The sequence below is a fragment of the Phaethon aethereus genome (genome assembly GCF_964289735.1).
Source record: "Phaethon aethereus genome assembly, chromosome: 7".
Lineage (NCBI taxonomy): Eukaryota > Metazoa > Chordata > Aves > Phaethontiformes > Phaethontidae > Phaethon > Phaethon aethereus.
Genome location: NC_138583.1, coordinates 18165893 through 18184633, shown reverse-complemented (window position 1 = coordinate 18184633; position 18741 = coordinate 18165893). Strand labels below are relative to the sequence as shown.

The 18741-nt window shown below is 45.2% G+C and overlaps 1 protein-coding gene across 15 annotated transcripts in view; it reads right to left on the bottom strand.

The window, feature by feature from the left end:
- Positions 1-18741, bottom strand: part of CAMK2G (calcium/calmodulin dependent protein kinase II gamma) — a gene marked incomplete at both ends in the record, with an annotated part of 117233 nt that overhangs the window by 59610 nt on the left and 38882 nt on the right. For all 15 annotated transcript variants that reach the window (XM_082002269.1, XM_082002279.1, XM_082002276.1 and 12 more), the window contains one exon: positions 5439-5498. In XM_082002269.1, the coding sequence (XP_081858395.1) occupies positions 5439-5498 (60 nt within the window). The remainder of the gene's footprint in view (positions 1-5438; positions 5499-18741) is intronic.

Genomic DNA, 18741 nt, shown 5'->3' with positions numbered 1-18741 from the left:
TTCTTGGTCCTTGCAGTAATCTGCACCTTGATCATAACCATCATTTAAGGGCACACAAACTGGAAGCCTTTTTTAATACACATCCATCAAAATCACTCCCACTAGACAGAGGTACTAGGAGGACAGACCACTTGTCAAAAGAAACAAAACTGACTGGGTCAAAAGAAATTCTAATTCACAGGAGATTTCTATGCTATTTTCTCCCCATTTTACATAAGGATGTGTCCACAATTGTGGTTTATGCTGAGACAGGCCAACAAATAGAAGTTAAAATAAAAAGAATTTAGGTGCAAGTATATTTTGGAGAAAAACTCAGAGGTAGGAAAAACCTGAAAAAGCAGTAATTCTGATAGATGCTGAGGACAGCATTTCACTACTGCTATAAATTCACTCAAAGAAATTAACTCTGAAGCAGTTCAGCAAAGGATATGAAGGCAGAAATCAGAAACAGAATCTGGCACTGGCTCTTGGGCTACTACCAGCCTTTCTTAAAATATGTATTTTTATTATTCTAAGACTTAAGTGCATGCAGTTCTTCACAGCAAAGGCTGCCATGAGAACTACTTTTGTACAGTTGGGTTAAAAATATCTAAGAAAGAGTACAGATCATCTGGTGACAGATCCAAAGAGGCAGCACATATTTAGACTGGGTAACAAAGAAAATCTGGAAGGAGAACGGCAACACCTAACAACGCAGTGGACAAAATCCATGCAGAGCAAACTTCATGGTACACTGAACAAGCCACAATCCTCCTCTTGTACGAGGACACAGGAATGCTAGAGAAGAATTTTCAAAACTAGGAATGAGTATTTTTTTAAATCAGATTTTTTATCATTATTGCTTTGGAAGTCCTAGGACATGTTCAGCACTGTGCTGGACTTCACATTTGCACTGAACAAGCTTGTAGGAAGATACTGAGGTTCTCAACTCTGTCACTGCTCTAGTATTTAATGGGCAGCAGGAAGCATGGGGAAAAAATGAATTCTCCACAGGAGAATCTCTATGTAGTGAATGAATTACAGGACTTAAAAATCAAATACACAGGATAATTGAAATGAAGTTTACAGCTGAGCAAAAGACCAAAAGAGCTGTTCCGGTAAGCAAGAGTCAACATTCAACACACTTAAGTTTAGCTCTACAACAAACAGAAGGCAATGCTGAAGTTTATTTTATCTTAGCCATTGTACAAGTTTCAGTCGCACAATCAGGAAAGTATCTGCAAATGGTCAGGGTTATAAGCATGCTCATAGAAACCTGCTTCTTTCCTGCAAAGCACAGACTGAGGGAGAAGACAGCCATACCATTCTCTTCTATTTGTTCCCAAATACATCCATGTTAAATGCCCACAAGGTTTATAGATAAGTGAATCACTGGAACAGTAAGTTGTTCAAAAAGTGAAATTCCCCGTAGAATCATCATCTTCCACAGGCATTTTATCTGCTTACGGACAGCAGGGTTTTAATGATGGTTGTTCTACCTCTCTTTAACACTCCCATGTCCTCAGTAATGGGTACATCTTCTTTGCCTTTAAAACAGGGTGGAGTGAACAGATCACTGACTGATCTCTGTCCAATTCTGCTATGTTTGGTGAGCATGCCTGGCAAATGATTTCTCTGAACCAAAATGCAAAATACTCTAAAAAGTTGTCAGGAGGAAAAAAAAAAAAAAAAAAAAAAGAAGTTGAAAGTTAGGGAAAGAACTCCTTCCTCTACTAAACTAAAGTCTGAGGTGACCAGCTGTAACGGCACATTCAAATGGATGGTTCACAATGAGAACACGGTACATACCATGAGTTGGAAAACAGAAAATTTCCTCAACTTCCTTCTGTCCAGACAAAAAACCTTACTTCAACACTAAGCTCTGAGAAGGATTACTCCAGTGATTACCTTGACCATAATGTGCATCTAAAGACAAACAAAACACCCAATTACAGAGCAATAGCCTAAAATTAGGGCTGAGATTTGATGAAGGCATGTTAGGATAACTCAGAAAGTGGTCATTTCACAAAGAGCAACAGCAGATGGAAATATGACCATTATTTTGTCCCTAGAGTAACCTTTATTTTATCAGAGTAGCAGTATTATGGTTAGTGGCTTGCAGTCCAGAAACTCCATAGCAGAATCTACTGTCTTGCAGCAAATGGATAAGAACCACAAATTCAACAATAGGTTTGCTTTATATCCTGTGTATGGGCAGGAGAGAAAAGCAGCCCACCTCACAGAGTCCCAACTTTCAATCCTCTGCCCCAGACTCCATAGAGGCTCAGGTGACCATAGAAGAGCAGGACATGCCACAACGCAGTTTGCAACAGAAACAATAACAACAAAACTTAATGGGAAAATTAAAGCAAGTGCAAAATTCTGACGAATTCTTCAAGATTGGTGCAGTGTTACTAGCATAGCTCACACCGAGGCAACACAGCAAGTATTCATCCAGAAGAGTTTACAACAAAGAATGTCAATAAACTAGGTGATTACTAACTGCTAATAACATTTCAAGGAAAAAACCTACCGCTATGTCAGAATACATTTTCCTTTTATGACAACATAACAAGTCCAAAGAATATGGATACAGCAATGCATGTAGCATCTGGACTTCAGCAAGGTTTCTGACAGCATCTTACGTGCCATTTCCATAAGCAATTTACAAAAAAATGTGTATTCAGAACTAGCTTACAATGGTGTACACAACTAATTGAAAAAAAAAACCCCAAAACCTCAAAATTGATCACTGTCAAACTGCAACAAGGTATCAAGTGATAACTTCCAATCAACAGTGTTATTAATTGTATACATGATGCAATCTATAGCATCATTATTAAAGATCACGGTACTGTGGGGGAAGTTGCAATCCTATTATACTATAAGAAGAGAAATCAAAATGGTGTTGACAAATTTGGGTGGAACCCACGGAATGGATTTCTTCCTGTTTGTTTTAATAAAGACAAATGCAATGTACACTTTGATAGGAATCCTCACCTATATAAGACGAAAAAATTATTTGCTTGCCAGAAGTTCTGCAGAAAGTAGTCTAGAGCAATAACACGTCAGAAAACAAATATATCAACAATATATCTAAATGCCAAGTTTCACACGTTGATGTACAAAACAAGAGTATCTCTGGTAGGACAGGTGAAGCAATTCTTTCCCCCTCTAGTGAGCACTGAGATGGCCTTAGTTAGAATCTTATGTCCAGTTTTGGGCATCTGTCCTGGTGTGGTGCTTGGTTGCTGGCTGGGGTTAAACCATGACAGCATCACATTTCTAGAAAGATATGAAGCAACTGGAGAGAGTCCAGGGAAGGAAAAAAAAGAAAAAAGGACTGGAGGTCTAGAAAACATGATGTATGAGAAAAGATTGAAAGAACTGGGTTTGTTTAGTCTGAAGAAAAAGATGACTAAAAAGAGACATGATAACAGTCTTCAAATATGTAAAAGATTGTTAGAAGAAAGAAAAACTACTTTCCACATATACTCCTGATAGAATTAGAAACAACAAGCTAAGATAGCAGCAAAGTATGGTTTTTTCTAGTGTCTAACTGACAGAAGAATTAAACATTTGAAAGATTGCTACTAGGGGCTATGGAAGCATTAAAGGTTTTTAAGAACAAATACGCCTGGAACCAGCCAGGTATAAAAGGTTTTCACAGGACTGCTGAACAGACCGTATGACTTCCCGAGGTCTTACTCAACACATTTGATTCTGTGTTGTAGGCATAAAACTTAATTCCTTTATTTCTATTTGTGACCACCCAATGAGTTTAGAATGATCAGTCTCTTTATCTTCAAAGAAAAACTGTTCTTTCTAGGAAGACAAGAAATGCTCTGTAGAAAATGCAAGAACCACTGACATTCCCCCAAACTGTCTTTTCCAAACCACAATACAACAGGAGGCAAGCATTGCCACTCATTACAGATGAGGAACAAGCTGTAGAATTCAACCAGGAATGTGATATGTTTCTGGTTTTGGTGCGGTTTACTTGTAAAAGTGGTTTTCCTCTTGTGTATAAGATTTACTCTGAGAGGCCTGGCAAGAAAAGATGTAAGAAATTATAAAAAGGAGAGATGATGAAAGTGAAGTTAAGGCCAAAATAAAAAGTGACATCACCTACTAAACTAAATGCAACAAGTCTTACGGGGCAAATGAAGCTCAATAACTAGCTAATAAGAGTTTTAGTCATTCTAAATATTGTCAAGCAACAAATTTACTGGCCAATATATTCATCAGTGCAAATTAGTGTAGAAGGTGGCCACTGATCCTCTCCTCATGCCATACCTCCACAACTACACCCAGATGCAACAAAACTTCTCCTGCTGAAAAGCTGCTACTGAGGTGCTTTGCATTTTGTGAGGTCCCAAGCTTATGGAAATTGCTTCTTTATCACATATGGAATAGGCTACAGATGCTAGTCCATGGGGTATGCTGTAAGGCATCTTTCCTCTCCGAGGTCTTCAGATACGAGCAAATGATTATGAAGCTGAAAGTCAGGAGACCAGACAGATGCCCTTAAAACATGATCTACACTGGCAGATAGGGTTATGCAAAAGAAAGACAACGTAATGCATCACAGGTTTCCCAGAAAGGGGTATTTACAGTGGTTTGGTTGAAGGTGGCATTTTGGTATTTCTTAATGTGTTCTTAACTAAATTAACTCAAATTATACTTCAGCTAGAATCTTAGAGGCTTTATTTATTTAAAGATCCTAAAGAGGCGAACACTAATGGTCGAAATTTTTTTTCTCAAAGCAACTTCTAGCAATGTGAATTTTATCTAAAAGAAAACTTAGGACAAATTTCCATGGTGCTTCAGAAGTAGGTAAAAATCTATGCCTTCTCTCTACGGTTCAGTAAATAACCGCAGTTTTGGTTTGAAGTTGCGCCTTGTTTTGCCTCTTCCTGTATTTCTACACAAAACTATTCCCTTTACTCCATTACTCTTTTTTTCTTTTTTTGACCACTGCCAAAATGGACAATTTGATTTCGAAGTCTTGTTTTTAAAGTAGGTGGCCACTGTATTGAGAAGAGCTGACATATTAGCGCACCCTCCCTTAACTTTGGGCACATCACCGAATACAACATTTAAACGGATACGTCAGGAAGTGCCAAGAAGAGGAAACAGAAGACAGGTATGAGGAAAACAAACACAACAGCTCATTCCCATTGCAGAATGTCAGGTGAGCAGACAAGAGTCATGCATCACCCAAGGAGCAGGGACAGCTCTGCATGGGTGAGCAGACAGAACACAGCACGCTTTGGTGAACATCTGGGCCAGGACACGGTCATAGGCAGAATTTGTCAAAGAGAGAAACTCAGGCGATTTCAACAGGCAAGCTTGACAAGTTGTTCTGAACATTCAGAATACATCTGCTCTCTTACAGCACGCTAGATGAGCCACATTACTCCTCTCACTCCCACCCCTCTGAGCCCAAGGAGGTTTACCAATATTTGGATGCTTCAGAAGTCGGCAAATTCGAGCTTCACGTTCCAGTTTCTGGTGATCTGAAAGAGAGTAAGAAACAAGGCGTTAAGCACCACAACTCTGAATTAAGCTCTTGTTCATACTCAACAGAGAAAGGAACACAGTGACCCAGCAGGGCTGGGAATTGCTGGAATATGACTTTCTCCCAAAAGCTCACAGCCATTCCAAACGAGGACTATGCAGCAGAGACTGCAGGAGGACTTCTGCTCCCACTACAGAGGTAGCACTAAAGTGATATTCCTTCATTGGATTCAAAGTGAATAGCAGCAGAGTCAAAGACACTGCTCTTCCGTCAGCCTCGCGAATATGCAAAGCCACTTCCAGCGACATCCCTTCCGAGACTTACCCCCTTCTCCAACGCTGGAGAGGAGGAGGAAGAGTCTTTGAAGAAAGAGCCCACATGAAATGGGAAAAGGACCTGCTTCCACTCCAGAGAAAGACAGGGGAAGAAGGGTAGATTAGGAGGGAGAACTAGACAGCTCCTGCTAGTGTACATTCATCACATGAAGTAGGGAACTCTGCCAGTGCCAGTGAACCGTAAAGGTAACCAGACTTCAGTACCCATGGACGGACTCGCTGGTGAAATGCTGATCAAGCACTTTGAGATCTCCAGGCGAGAAGTTCTGCCCAAGTGCTAAGTATGCTTATTGCAGCCCAAAGGCAGCATCAGTTCAACCATGACCGTCATCTGGATTAAAGAAAAAATATCAAGGAGAGTAAAAAATGGTTTCTTCTCCCTAGAAATGTAGTATGTGTGAGTGCAAGGAAAGGAGAGGGAGCTAGAGCAATTCTGCCCACCTCAGCAAAGAAGCTGGCAGGCTTTTAGCCACTGAGGCTCAGACAGAAGATTTTCACTAAGCAGTGACTGAGTCCTGAACTTTCACTACAAAGTCCCCATCCTCTCAAGTGAAATGCTCACATTGGACAAGCACAGACTCACTGAAAGGATCCGAGGGAGACAAACTTTTAGGCAGCCCTGGCACCTGCTAAACTCTAGAGTTTTGGGGATGCAGATGCCTAGAAAGAGGCAAGAATCATGGACTGTCCTTCCGCCCCAGTCCAGCCATCAAAAGAACACAACAAGGGGAAGGAGCAGTCCCTGCCCGCTCTTGACATTTCTTCTCTACAGATCTTCAGCACACAGGCTTGAAAACACACCTTCTCTGCATCCCCTGTGACGCACAAGTCTTTTCCACAGGAGTAAGCAGGACCCTTGGCTGGTGGGGCTACTCAGCAGATCACTGGTAGGAATGCAGCATCCTCCGACTTATAGCAAACCCACTAGAGACCCACTTCAACAAAGCCACGCTGCACTGCTCTGCCTAAGAACAGCTTGTGCAGCTCCATGGTCTCTCCATGGTCTTCCTTTCCCTTTGTAAAGGAAATCTTTGGGCAACTGTTCTCTTCCCCATGAGCAGAAGATGGAGACTGAGCCAGATCTCAGCTCAGAACACTTTTCTCTCCCAGGCTGGGAATAGCAGCTCAGGGCACTGCAGAACTTCTGTCTTCTTTCCCACTGCTGTAGAAAATGTCCCAATTAATATTTTATAGGGCTGAGATGTGCTTACATCCTCATCTGCTACTGTTCAGGGATGGGGCAAAGTAAATTACTCCTTTCCATCTCTCCTTCCTTCTCAATCCTGGAAATTATTGTTGCTGTGGCATATATTTTACTGTTGTATGCCAGAAACACTCTCCAATAAAGTATCAGACAGCAAGAAAGCCTGGAGAGCTTCCACGCTCCCGAGGCCTTGGTGCAGCGCAAGCACTTTCTCACCTGCACTGCTGGGGAGGGGGGGGATGCCTTGGCTCCCCTCTATAGCAGCATCTCTCACAAGTCAAGTTCTGCAAAACGCAGCCTGTGCAAGGTAACAGGCTGTGCTGCATACTCTGCACTCAAGCCAGATTCTCACAGCAGGGCAACAGTTTAGGATAAACTATCCATAGCCTGCTTGCACGCCTGGGTCTTGCAAATTCCCCACTTACCCTCCCAGCTCTACTTGGAACTCCTACAGAAGGGGATCCTTCATCCACCCGGATCACATTGCCCTCGTGAGCAGTTACACTTGCTGAGAATCTGTTCCCAAGTACAAGGACACGGGGAAGCAGACAGCAAAAACAGCTGAGCAAAGGGGGAAGGAGAGGTAAGAGCTCACCACGTGCTACTCAGCCACCAAGTCCTGACAGCCAAGACAGACAGCTGACAGGAGCAAGGCTCAAACAAAATGACATAACCATCAAAATGCCATGGGAGATGTAAATCAAGAGCAATTGCTCCCCTGAAACCCTACACCATGGTGCAGAGGGAGGGGAGCGGGCAGGGCAGCTAGTGATCATGGGCAGCAGCCACATCAGAACTTGTGACAAGAGGTCATCACCCCACACCCCATCGCTCCAGCACCACACAGCCTGGCCGGAGACCAGAGGAGTACAGCACTCTGGTCACAAGGTACAGGAAACTATTTCTGGTCGGGGGAAAGCATACCACACTCTTCTGTCTCCAGGGCAACAAAACAGGCAAACTCAAGCACAACGCACAGAGAGAAAGCACACTCCAGCCCCAGGAGCACCAGCCCGCAGCAGGCAGCCGCCGCAACTGAGCGCAGCGAAAGGTCAGGCTGGGCGGGCTTCCCGGCGCCGGCCCTGGAGGACCGTGATCCCGTTCCTGCAGGGCTGCCCACCCCGTTGCGGGCAGCACCAGAACAGAGCCCAACCTGTGGCTTGAAAAGAGCCCCCCAACCCATCCCCAGGGAGACCCCTAAATGCACAGGGAATAAACACCGAGCTGCAGTTTTTCTACCTTTCTCCAGTGTGACAATAGTTATTCCCAGTAGGAGACGGAAAACACAAAATTCTGTGAGTCCAGCAGAGCAGTCGAAGGCTGGGCTTTAACACATCTCTTATACGGGGTCCCACCGAATCTTAAAAACGCTAAGTATTCTTAACTGTATTAGAATAACGATGAAAAGACGACATGGGTTCAGATCCCTGCCTTACCGAGAGCTTGCAAAGGAAGTAATTTCTCCTCCCTCTGCCCAAAAGATCGAACTTATTTCTGCAAGCCATTTGTGGAGTGAAGGTGTTTATTCTCAATGCACAGTGGAAGCACACCTCGTAGCTAACAGAAACACAGCAACACATCTGACCTACCTTACGGTTTGCCAGGCCTGGGACATTAGGCCTATTTCCCACCTTTCACAAACTATGAAATTCAACCAGCAATTTCTGTAACTTGCCTAAAACACAGTATATCCTTTAGAAAACATAAGGGTTCACATTCAAGACTTCAAGTGATAAAGCAAGCCATACATCCAGAGAAGTTACTCCAAATGTTAGTTACCCTTCCTGTTAAAATTTCGCACTGCCGTTCCAAGTCTGAATTCATCTACCTCCTGCTTCCAAGTATTGGATTTCATTAAGCTCTTTTCCTGCTACGTTACAGAGCTGTCTAGCCCTGAACAATAGCTGATGCTTAAAACTTAAGTACAGGATATTACAAATACTCATCTAATATTCTTTTACTGTTTGCCAGCCAAAAAAAAGAGAATCTTGCTATTTGGACAATTCTTCTATCTACAGTCTGAAGCAATGAGTATCTACATGGACAGAAAAGTGCAGTCTGCATATCGCTTTTGTAGAAAATTTAAAATGTAAATGCTTAAGGAGATGGTTCTTAAAAACAGCATGAGAAAGCTTTCTCATGTCTGATACACAAAGCATATGTAAATACCTTTTTCTTAGTCCTTTATACAATATGATTTCTGCATCTTGGTTCAGCATGTGAGACTACATTTAACCCAAGTACCTTTAACGTTATTGTTCTGCAAATACTGTGCTAAGTGTCATTCTAGTATCATTAATACCAGGTTTCTTCAGAATATTCCTGATAAGAAGCTGCCTGTTCAGAGAACTGGGATTCCTTTGGGTTGGGTTTTGATTTGTCTAGGGATTTACTTCAACAGAAAACGATTGTGTTAGCATAATTGGTGAGAGTTAAGGACCTGCAAAAATGTATCTGGTTCATTTTATACAAACATGCAGTCCATTCATGGGAACGGACTGCTCATGCACGATGGATGGACAGAAGTGGCTGTGCACAATTAAGATTCTCTAAATGAGCAGGTTTAAACAAAAACAACACAGCCTGAGCACAGAAAACAGCAGACTAAAACCATGATAGTTTGGCCTGTATGTCCTAAATGCATCAAACTGCAGCAGATAAACAGGATAACATGATGTAAAAGAAAGGTGTACCCAACAAATGAAAAACAAAATGCAGACAGCCTTACTTCATGAAAACCTGGCAACCTCCAGCAGGGTGGGGCATATGACTAGTTTTACATTGATGTGCATTTCTTACTCTTTTGTAAGAAAAAAACCTTTCATTGTCTGGCCGCTTCAGTCTGTTACCCCAAAGATGAGGTGGCAGATATGGATGAATAACGTAAGACCCAGCTTCTGGGCTCCATTCTTCTCCAGGGAATCAGTTCCCGATTTTCTACTCTAACCACTACACACATGGCTGCTTTGCAGGAGGTTCTTCCTCACCAGGTCCTTCTCCTCCAAGGGTACCCGAGGCCTGGAGGAGAACATTTTCCGACACACGGACAGGACACAGGACATCTACAAATTCCAGTAGTCTGGAGCTGTCAAGTGAGAACATTTACATAACAACAACAACAAAAAAAAAAAGATTAAGAAAAAGGTCACTGTGCCTCATCATCCTGTTGGGAAGCTGTGCTGAGGAGAAGGGGCTGCCAGGGAAGCACAGGGAGACCTGTCTGCATGGAGCTGAGGTACACTTGTAAAAGGCAGTGTCTAGAGAAAGACACCTGCAACAAACCCTACAAAGGGATCAGTCCCAAGCAAGCGGGGTGGGGGCCAGACTTGAGCCACGGAGCAGAAGATGGTTAGGCATCAGGTGCCGACACTGCCACCCTGCACAACGCAGCACAGCACAAAACCCTCCCGGCTTTGGACGTAGCTATGATGCCCTGAGTGACTCCCGCTCCCAAGAGATGTGGAGAAGGGGTTTGTTTCAGCTGCAGGCAGCTGCCATGCAAACACGCTTTCCAGCCAGAGTCTTGCCACAAGCTCCTCAAAGGACCAGTGAGTGGGAAGGTGGAAAGAGATGTGCCCTTTGCGTCCCATCCGCTCCACCTGCCCAAGGAACGCTGACATTTATTGCTCTAGGAACATCAGCAAAACCACACCTATTTCAGGCAGTTCCTTCTCTTGGCAAGCAGAAGCAGAAGACAGCAATAAAAACTAATTGAAAGAGTGGACAAAATAGTTATTGAAATAAATCAAACAAAGATTTATCAGTGAAAGTGATTAATTTCACACCTGCAGGAAAATGAGGTGGAAAAAGTTACTTCTACCATACTTTCTTCAACAAGCATTAGAAACACAGCACCGTTTCGAAACAGCAGTGTTTACTGGCTTACTTTACCAAACTGCAGTTATACTGAGGTACTGTGGCTAAGCCTGCTCTTTATTTAGTACACTTGCCTTAAGAAGGAAAAAAAAAAGGGGGGGGGGCAACTTTTAACAGCCTAAAAGTTTAGCCACTCAAATGGGAAGGCAGTAAAAAGAAGCAGCAACAAAACCAGCGTTCAGTTGTGAATCGTCTCTGTTTGATGAGGAACTGTGTCATGAAGAAAAAATCCTTGCTCCTCCCTTTACCAATACAGAATCTTCCTGCTCTCAACTGGAACATACAGTCTGGCTGCTCAATACTACAGTCCACCTGTCTTCATCCTGCACTAGGGCCCGTGCTCTACCATTGCTGTTAAAGGAGGCTTGAAGCTATCATTCCTGTGGGAACACATTCTAGATTACATTTCTGAGAATGGGAAGAGTCCGGAAGAGGAATCAAACCCTAAGCAATAAATTCAGTTTGATTGCTGTCATCATGCCAATTCCGGGAGATAGTCAATTGGTGCCAGCTGGTAAGACATCATTTGAGTTGCTTCAAGACAGAAATCGCATTTGCATCAAATACGTTTTGTAGTGTGAGACTAGTCTGAGCCTTCAGGTTCCTTCAAGCTTTTCTTTGCTTGTTTAAATTTAAACTTCCTCCCCGAGACATTCCCAGCAAAGCCACAGACTTTCCCCCATATTCCCTTATTTTCCCAACAAGACTGTGCTACAAAACAGCTAAGATCTCTCAGCATTTGCAAGAGGGTGGCACAGGACAGTATGCCCTGCCACACCACTCCTTTAAACATGAATACCAGCAAGTCTCAGGTCACCACCATTTCCTCTTCTGCAGAAGGCAGTAGCAACAAACAAAAAAATCATCCTAGGCCTTAAGAATGACCAGAGGCCCCCACAAATCCAGTACATACTTTCTGACAAGAGCTACCAGCAGACGCCTAAAGAAAATAAGCATATAATGATGCTTCCCAAACGCTGTCCCCTCCTCCCTCCAGCTATCTGCAGCTCAGGACTTTGACATTTCCATTTCAGTGTTTCTAACATTTGCCATTTCAAAGACCAGCCAAAATTAATACATCTGTAACAGCATACTATCACCACTGCAGCCAACATTTCCAAAAGCCAAAGTCCGTTTTCCAGCCTCCCAGTGCAGAACGACCCCAGTGGAACGACATCCCACGCGCGAGGGCAGAGAGGCATCCATCCCCTGCCACCAGCATCTCTGCTGCAGTGACCGCGCAGGAGTCAAAAGTCATCGAGGGGAAGACACGGCTGGAGCGAGCAAGTGAAGATGAAACAGCAAAGCTCTGCTTTTCTCACCCAGTGAAAGCCAGAGAAACAAGATGGTGGTGAAATCCTCACCACTTGCCTTCAGCTGCTGACAAAAGAGGAGGTTCAAGTGCCAGTAGGACACAATAAACAAATAGAAGACTTCTTTCAAGAAATGCCGGCAGATGTACTTTCTGACAAAGCCTTTCCTCTTGCGAAGCCACTAATACTATTACCTTGCACCAGCCTTTTCCCACGCTCTCCCAACCTCCCAGGAACAAACAACTCCACACGTAAAAGTGTAATACTAGCCCTAAAAGTACATACACACATGGTTCTAAAAGACAGCCAGAAAGCTCACACAGTGGGTAACAAGCTGTGTTTCCACACACTAGCATCTGTGAAACCCTTGGTATTACGGCACTGAAAAAAACACCACAAACAAAAGACGACAAATGAACTACACAAACTTAGAACAGAGTTTCTACTTTTTTGTTCAAGGAATGCAGAAATTAGACCATCAACACCACAGAGTAGAAGTCAAGATGGTTTAAGTGATTATATTTGTATCTCTGACAAGCACCCTGAAGAGTGGGCCGGGGAAACTTAGTCTCTTTTCCAGTATTTCATTACCTTGTACTTACTTTGCAAAGATAATCTAACTGAAGGCAGAGATGAACATGTCTACACAGTGGCAAAGGGAAAGAAGGTATTAAAATACCTGGCTCTTTTTTAAAAAGTCATGGCATGCACCTTTGCCGTTGGAGTTTCTATGCTCGGTGTCATTCAAAGCTGACTTTTTTTCTTCCACATGTATATTTTTCAGTTTATCCACAAACAACTTGTCCAATATTTTTCTTTGGGTTATCCAGCAGGTGGACCTGGTAAGGCAAGGAGAATTCCTGTCCTCTTGCTTTCGGCAGGAGTGCATATCCTGTATTGTACACATTATAAAGCAAAAGAAAAGCAAGAAAAGATGGGCACATTAGGAGGAAGGGGGGAGCTTGGGCTCTCTCAGACACCAGCAACTTTCCAGGAGGTCAAATGACTGAATCAGAGCAGGCTCACAGCTATAGGTGAGAGTCATCTGGGTCACACTTAATAATGTGAACGCACGGGGGGTTAAGTGCCTCAAGCCTCATGTGCCATTCCTTGCCTACCAAGGCACAGAGATAAAGCCAGATTGGGTGTTTTCTCTCTCACAACAGAGAACTCCCACCATTCAGCTTAGGTTCTTGCCTACAGCAGATCCCACAGTTTGATCAAAGCCAGCACTGCAAAGCAACATGAAATCTGAATGCATGTGCATGCACCAGCACACAGAAAGGAAAGGAGCAAGCACCCCAGCCATCCACTGTAGGCATAGTCCTTGGCTTCACATTTGATATCAACTAAGAATCTGGGCAAGGGACGTCCTTCTGAGTTTGTTACAGCACTCAGAGCAGGATTTTGTAAACACCTTGATGAGACATCCCTCCACAGCATCTGCTGCCCCCTCCTCACCTGACTCACCCTTCCCCACAAGCCATAAGCCCCCAGAGCCCCTGCTCTGCAGGCTGTTTCGAAAGCTGTTCCTAGCCTTATTCAGCTAAAACCAATGGGCCAAGTAGAGCCCAGTGGATTCAGCCTGAAGCCTCGGTGTCAGTGCAGCCACTGAAAAACGAGCCAGCACCTTGACTGCATTAGGAAGGTGGAGGATATCTGCCTACAGAGCAACTAACAGAGGCCAAAGCACCATTCAGGCCCCTGTGAAAGTCTTCAGTAAGCTCTGACATGACACACATGCCATCCCTCACATACAAGCCCCGCTTCTGGTCCACATCTCCTCTCAAGGCATACCAGTTCCTCTTGTTGGCAAGATAAATGTCTCTTCATCTCCCCGGTCATGCTTCCCATGTTGCCAGGGGGATATACAAGGCCTGTGCCAATTCTGCTTTATTCTGCATTTCCTTTTCCCATCAACTAGTTACTTTAGTTACTAAAAACCAATGAAGAATTTCCAAGAGCCTCTGATCTGAATTTCATTCTCCCTCTTTTTTCCTGCTAGCCATCAGCTTGTTTTGTGACACCGTAATGGAGCCAAGTCATAGAGGGAACATCCCTTCCAGGTTTGGTGGTGAATAGGTAGGAAGGAAACGTTTCACCACAGAGGTTACTTCCGAACTGTGTGCTGGGTTAACACCTACAGCCACAGAAGTCGGTACCTACAGTCTGCTGCAGTAATCAAGAATTCTTCCAACTGACCATTAAAACTACCCACCAATTCACCAACTCCACCTGCTCCCCTGGCTACTGCAAAGAGTGCCATTTCGTGCTTCTACAAGACTTCTTCCTTGCTCAGGGTGGGATGAAACACAAGGAAAGCTAGCGCTGCTGCAGTGGGAGGTACGGGGAACCATTCCTGCAGCAGGCAGCACATTGTAGCTCCTCTCTGAAGCAATACATCCTCCAGCTGACAACAACAAGAACGCAGCCACCTTCCTCCCAACCTGCAGCAATGGAGATCACCAACCACAAACACTGAAGGGCGGATATAAGCACAGCAAAGGGCAGGAATTCTTTTATCTCATTTTATCTGCTGTGGCCAGGCGGTGTTAACTGCACCCGCCACAGTCCTGACACAGGAAGAAGTGTGGTGTAATTGCCCTCCCCCTAAGAATGGTGCAACTGCCATGCTGCCCAGCCTGGCGGGGCATTTGCCTGAAGGCCCCCACCGGGTTAGTGATGAGCATGATGGCGTATTTTAGCTCTCCCCAGGAATATTGGGTCAGCGTAATTTCAAAAGCTTAAGAACGCCTACATCCCTGAGAAAGGAAGAACCATGGGATACAAACACAACTAGCAAAAGGAGTGAAGATTTCAAACCAGAAGATGCTGAGCTCCGCAGCTTTTAATGGTCAAACTTTCTTGCACCAAAGCAGAGCAAAAATTAGTACAACCCTCTGTCGCAGTCACTTCAGGCCTCGTATGCTGTAAGGCGACCTTCAGTTCAGAGTACTTGTCTTGCCTAACTCTCAGAACACAGCCTCCCATTACCACCTGCACCAGAGCCCTCCCCTTCCTCCCCTTCCTCCCCCCCCCCCGCCCCACACGCAGCACTCCCCACCTCCTTCCCCCGGCAGGGCTGTGGTTCAGCCTGTTCCCCTCCATTTTGCCTCCTGCAGCCCCACATCCTGCGGCACAGGTTCCCTCAAGCCCATGTCCCACAGCACCGCATCCCCCCAGCCTCCTGCAATTCAGCAAGAGACGTCCCTCTTCCCTTCCCCGGCAGCCCCCGGCTGCACACAGGGCAGCCCCAGGCCAGCCCTCCCAGCCCTGGTTTCCCATCTGCAATGGCACCATGTATTTTTTTTAAACTGCATTTTACAAGTAAATCACATGCCTAGCTGCAAGTTTGGGTGCAGAGCCAAGAAACACTCCAGTGCACGGGGGAGGGGAGCCGACGTCTTTTTTGTTTCATGTGACCAGCTTACCAGCAACTTCTCCCAGACCAAGAGTAAGAATCTCCCCCGCGGCCCTCCTTCACCCCCAGCCCCTTCCCCCAGGCGCTCTCGCAGCGGGGATGCTGAGAAAACACGCAACAGGAGAGTCCGGCATCTCACGTGAGTACAGCCAAGGCCGCAGCCAGAGGCGAGGCGAGACGCCAGCCTCGCAGCCCAGCTGGTCGGCCGAAGGCTTACGTGCAAAGAGCCCATCCTTCGCCTAAAACAGCGACGGGCCGTGGAAAACTGGTGGCGGGAAACATTAAAAACCACAGTATTAAAGGTGGGGCAGAGGAGAGGAGCACGCTCTGCTGCTCTGCGGGTGTCGGGAGGGTTTCTCCCTCCCCGCGGGAAACACGAGAGACCCAAGAAACGCCGCAGTGCAAACGGCGGCTGATGTCCCGACACGGCAAGCGCAGAGCCCACGGGCACCGCCGCGCGCCAGGCCTGGGGCGGCGCCACAGGCGGCGCGCGCGGCCTCCCACGCGGAGCCAGCAGCAGCTGCGCGTTAGGGGCTCAGGGGCGGGAGGCTGCAGCTGCAACGGTAACTTCCACACGCGCTACTACGGCTTTTCGTTAGAAAGTTGGGGGGGGGTGTGTGTGTGTGTGTGTGTGTGTTTCATATCGAAGAGGCTGGCTGTAGGATGTGTGTTTAAACAAATAGCATCCCGACATGCTTTTGCAGAGATTGAGAAGGGACAAGTGATGTTTGAACTAAACAGACAGGATAAATTTTAGAGGGGTTCCACACGCTTTCTGCAATGAGGCGGACAGGACAATACGCACAGCGGTGTCTCTTAGCTCACACAGCTCACGTGTTTTTCTCAGGTGCCCTTTGCAGAGCTCTTTAATTGTTCCTAGACCTGCAGACCATAAGCAGATATTTGGGGAAAATAGAAATTTGCCAGAATTTCTAGATGGCAGGTACTTAAATGGGGGGGGGAAAAAATATTGGAAAACAAACAAAAAATCCCCATAGGAGAACAACTACTGCCACAACATCTTTTTTCAGAGAATCGGAATCTCTAGGTGTGCAATAAACATTTACTATACAGCCTGAAAACCCCTGAAGCGCAAGTTTTTTTCCATCTTTAGAGACGGAGGAGAAAAGCAGAGGTACTGAAACCAGAGACCATGTCAGTGACAAATCTGTGAACAAACTCAGATCTTTGGAATTTGAGCCTCTCGCTACCACATTTTTCATCCTTCTGCAGAAAGGGAAACAGAAGATAGAAACAATGCAGTTCGAATCTAATAGATTTTGAATAGTCTCTCAAAGCCAAAATTGAAGGGGCAGCATTAGCACTGCTGCAAGACCTCATCGTATCTCACTCTGGGAAGCATGAAATCCTACCTCAATGCCATACTAGTACCCAATGGATTTTTATTATGAGGTCCAGTTGTTCAGAAATGAAAAAAAATATGACAATTGTAAAAACCAACGTTTAGCCTGTTTGGGTGAAACTGCCGCCTGACAAAGCCTGCGTTGTGCTTGACAAGCACAGCCTAAAAACAGCATCCTTCACGTGGAAGCTGCAGATCAGGCCTGTCTGGCGAGCACAACAGCCTGTCACCCTGCCCCACCAGTAGTCACCCTGCCCCACCACCATGACTGCTTTCAGATTTCCAGGGAAAAAGGCCCTTGACTTGCCTCTTCCAAAAAAACCCAGCTGTTATGCTACAGTTTTGATTTATCCTCTGGCTAAGTTTATTTCTTCTCTTGATGAATGTTTAATGCTTCTGGCTAAATCAGGTTAGATCTTGTTTGCCTGGGGGCATTTAATACTGCTACCTTACCATAATACTAATTTTAATGCCGTCTACAGCTCCCCCCCCCCCCCATCTTTTGCTATCATTTGGATCTAAATTATGTGGTGCATTCTGGCATTCCGTTCCACAACACCATATCAAGATGACAGACACTTGCTGAATCTCAAGAGATGGCCAGGTTCACCGATTCACAGAAAACATACCCAGAATAACAATCCTCACTGGTTAAGTCCACCCCATATACTGATCAACAAACAAAAACGAGGACAAAGGGTTGAAACCATAGCTTATGGTTATCTCAAAGCATGCAGATCTGTAAATTGCTGCCTATCCCAAGCAAAAAATGAGAGGGGAAAGGGAGCAGTTGTCAGAAGGAGAAAGAAAATGCAGTGAAACACTTATTAAAGCACTAACACTGATATCTACAAAGCAACTTTCTCTGTTGAGATTTGGTTTTAATGGGGTGGCAGTTAAGAAGTCGGGCCAAAATATCTTAAGACTAAACCCTCCTTTTTCTATGGAACACACAAATGAGGAACAGTGGCAGAGAAAGTTTCTCCCACGTTACCCACCAGACAGCCTCAGCTCTGACCTAAAAGGAGCACTTCCACCTTACAAACGTTACTTTGATCCACGTAAGTTGAATTTCAAACCAAAAAAAGACAGCGGAGCATGGCCTCCCTCGGCCAGCACCTGAGAAGCCTCCGCAGTCCCATATGAGCTCCGTGGAGCACAAGGGTAGGATCCAGCCTGCAGCACTCCCTGTTAAAAGAGGCTTCCCAACAGCCACCAGCCGCAGCAGACAGCATGGTGAAAAATAGTCTCCTGATACTTCCTTTTTTACCACCTCTACCTGGACAGCTGGTCCAGCCAGATGAGACTTGGGACCCTGCTCATCCTATCACCAAAACTGCTATCTCCATTTCAAGGTGAATGCTAGCAAAAGTGATCCCTGCCCTTTCCTCAGCCTCTCTCCTCTTCTTCAGTTCTTCTGTCCAGCAGTGTATCCAAATACTGCAGTCCTTCAGCACAGCAGGCACAGGACAACTACAGGTGTCTGAATATGGTATATCGTGATGATACTGCTGCAGCCCCAGCATCGAAATACACAGCTCTCACAGCTCACCAGAAAGCTGAGGAACATGGGGGAAAAAAAAAAAAATATAAAATCATCTGTTCTGTAGGAGCAGTCTCTGCTGCAAAAAGAGGTTCCCAGGCCCCGTGACCCAGCAGGGGAGGGGGGCAGTGGCAGGGCAGGCGGCACGGTTCAGGGCTTAGGGACAGCGAGTCTCCCAAGCTGCTT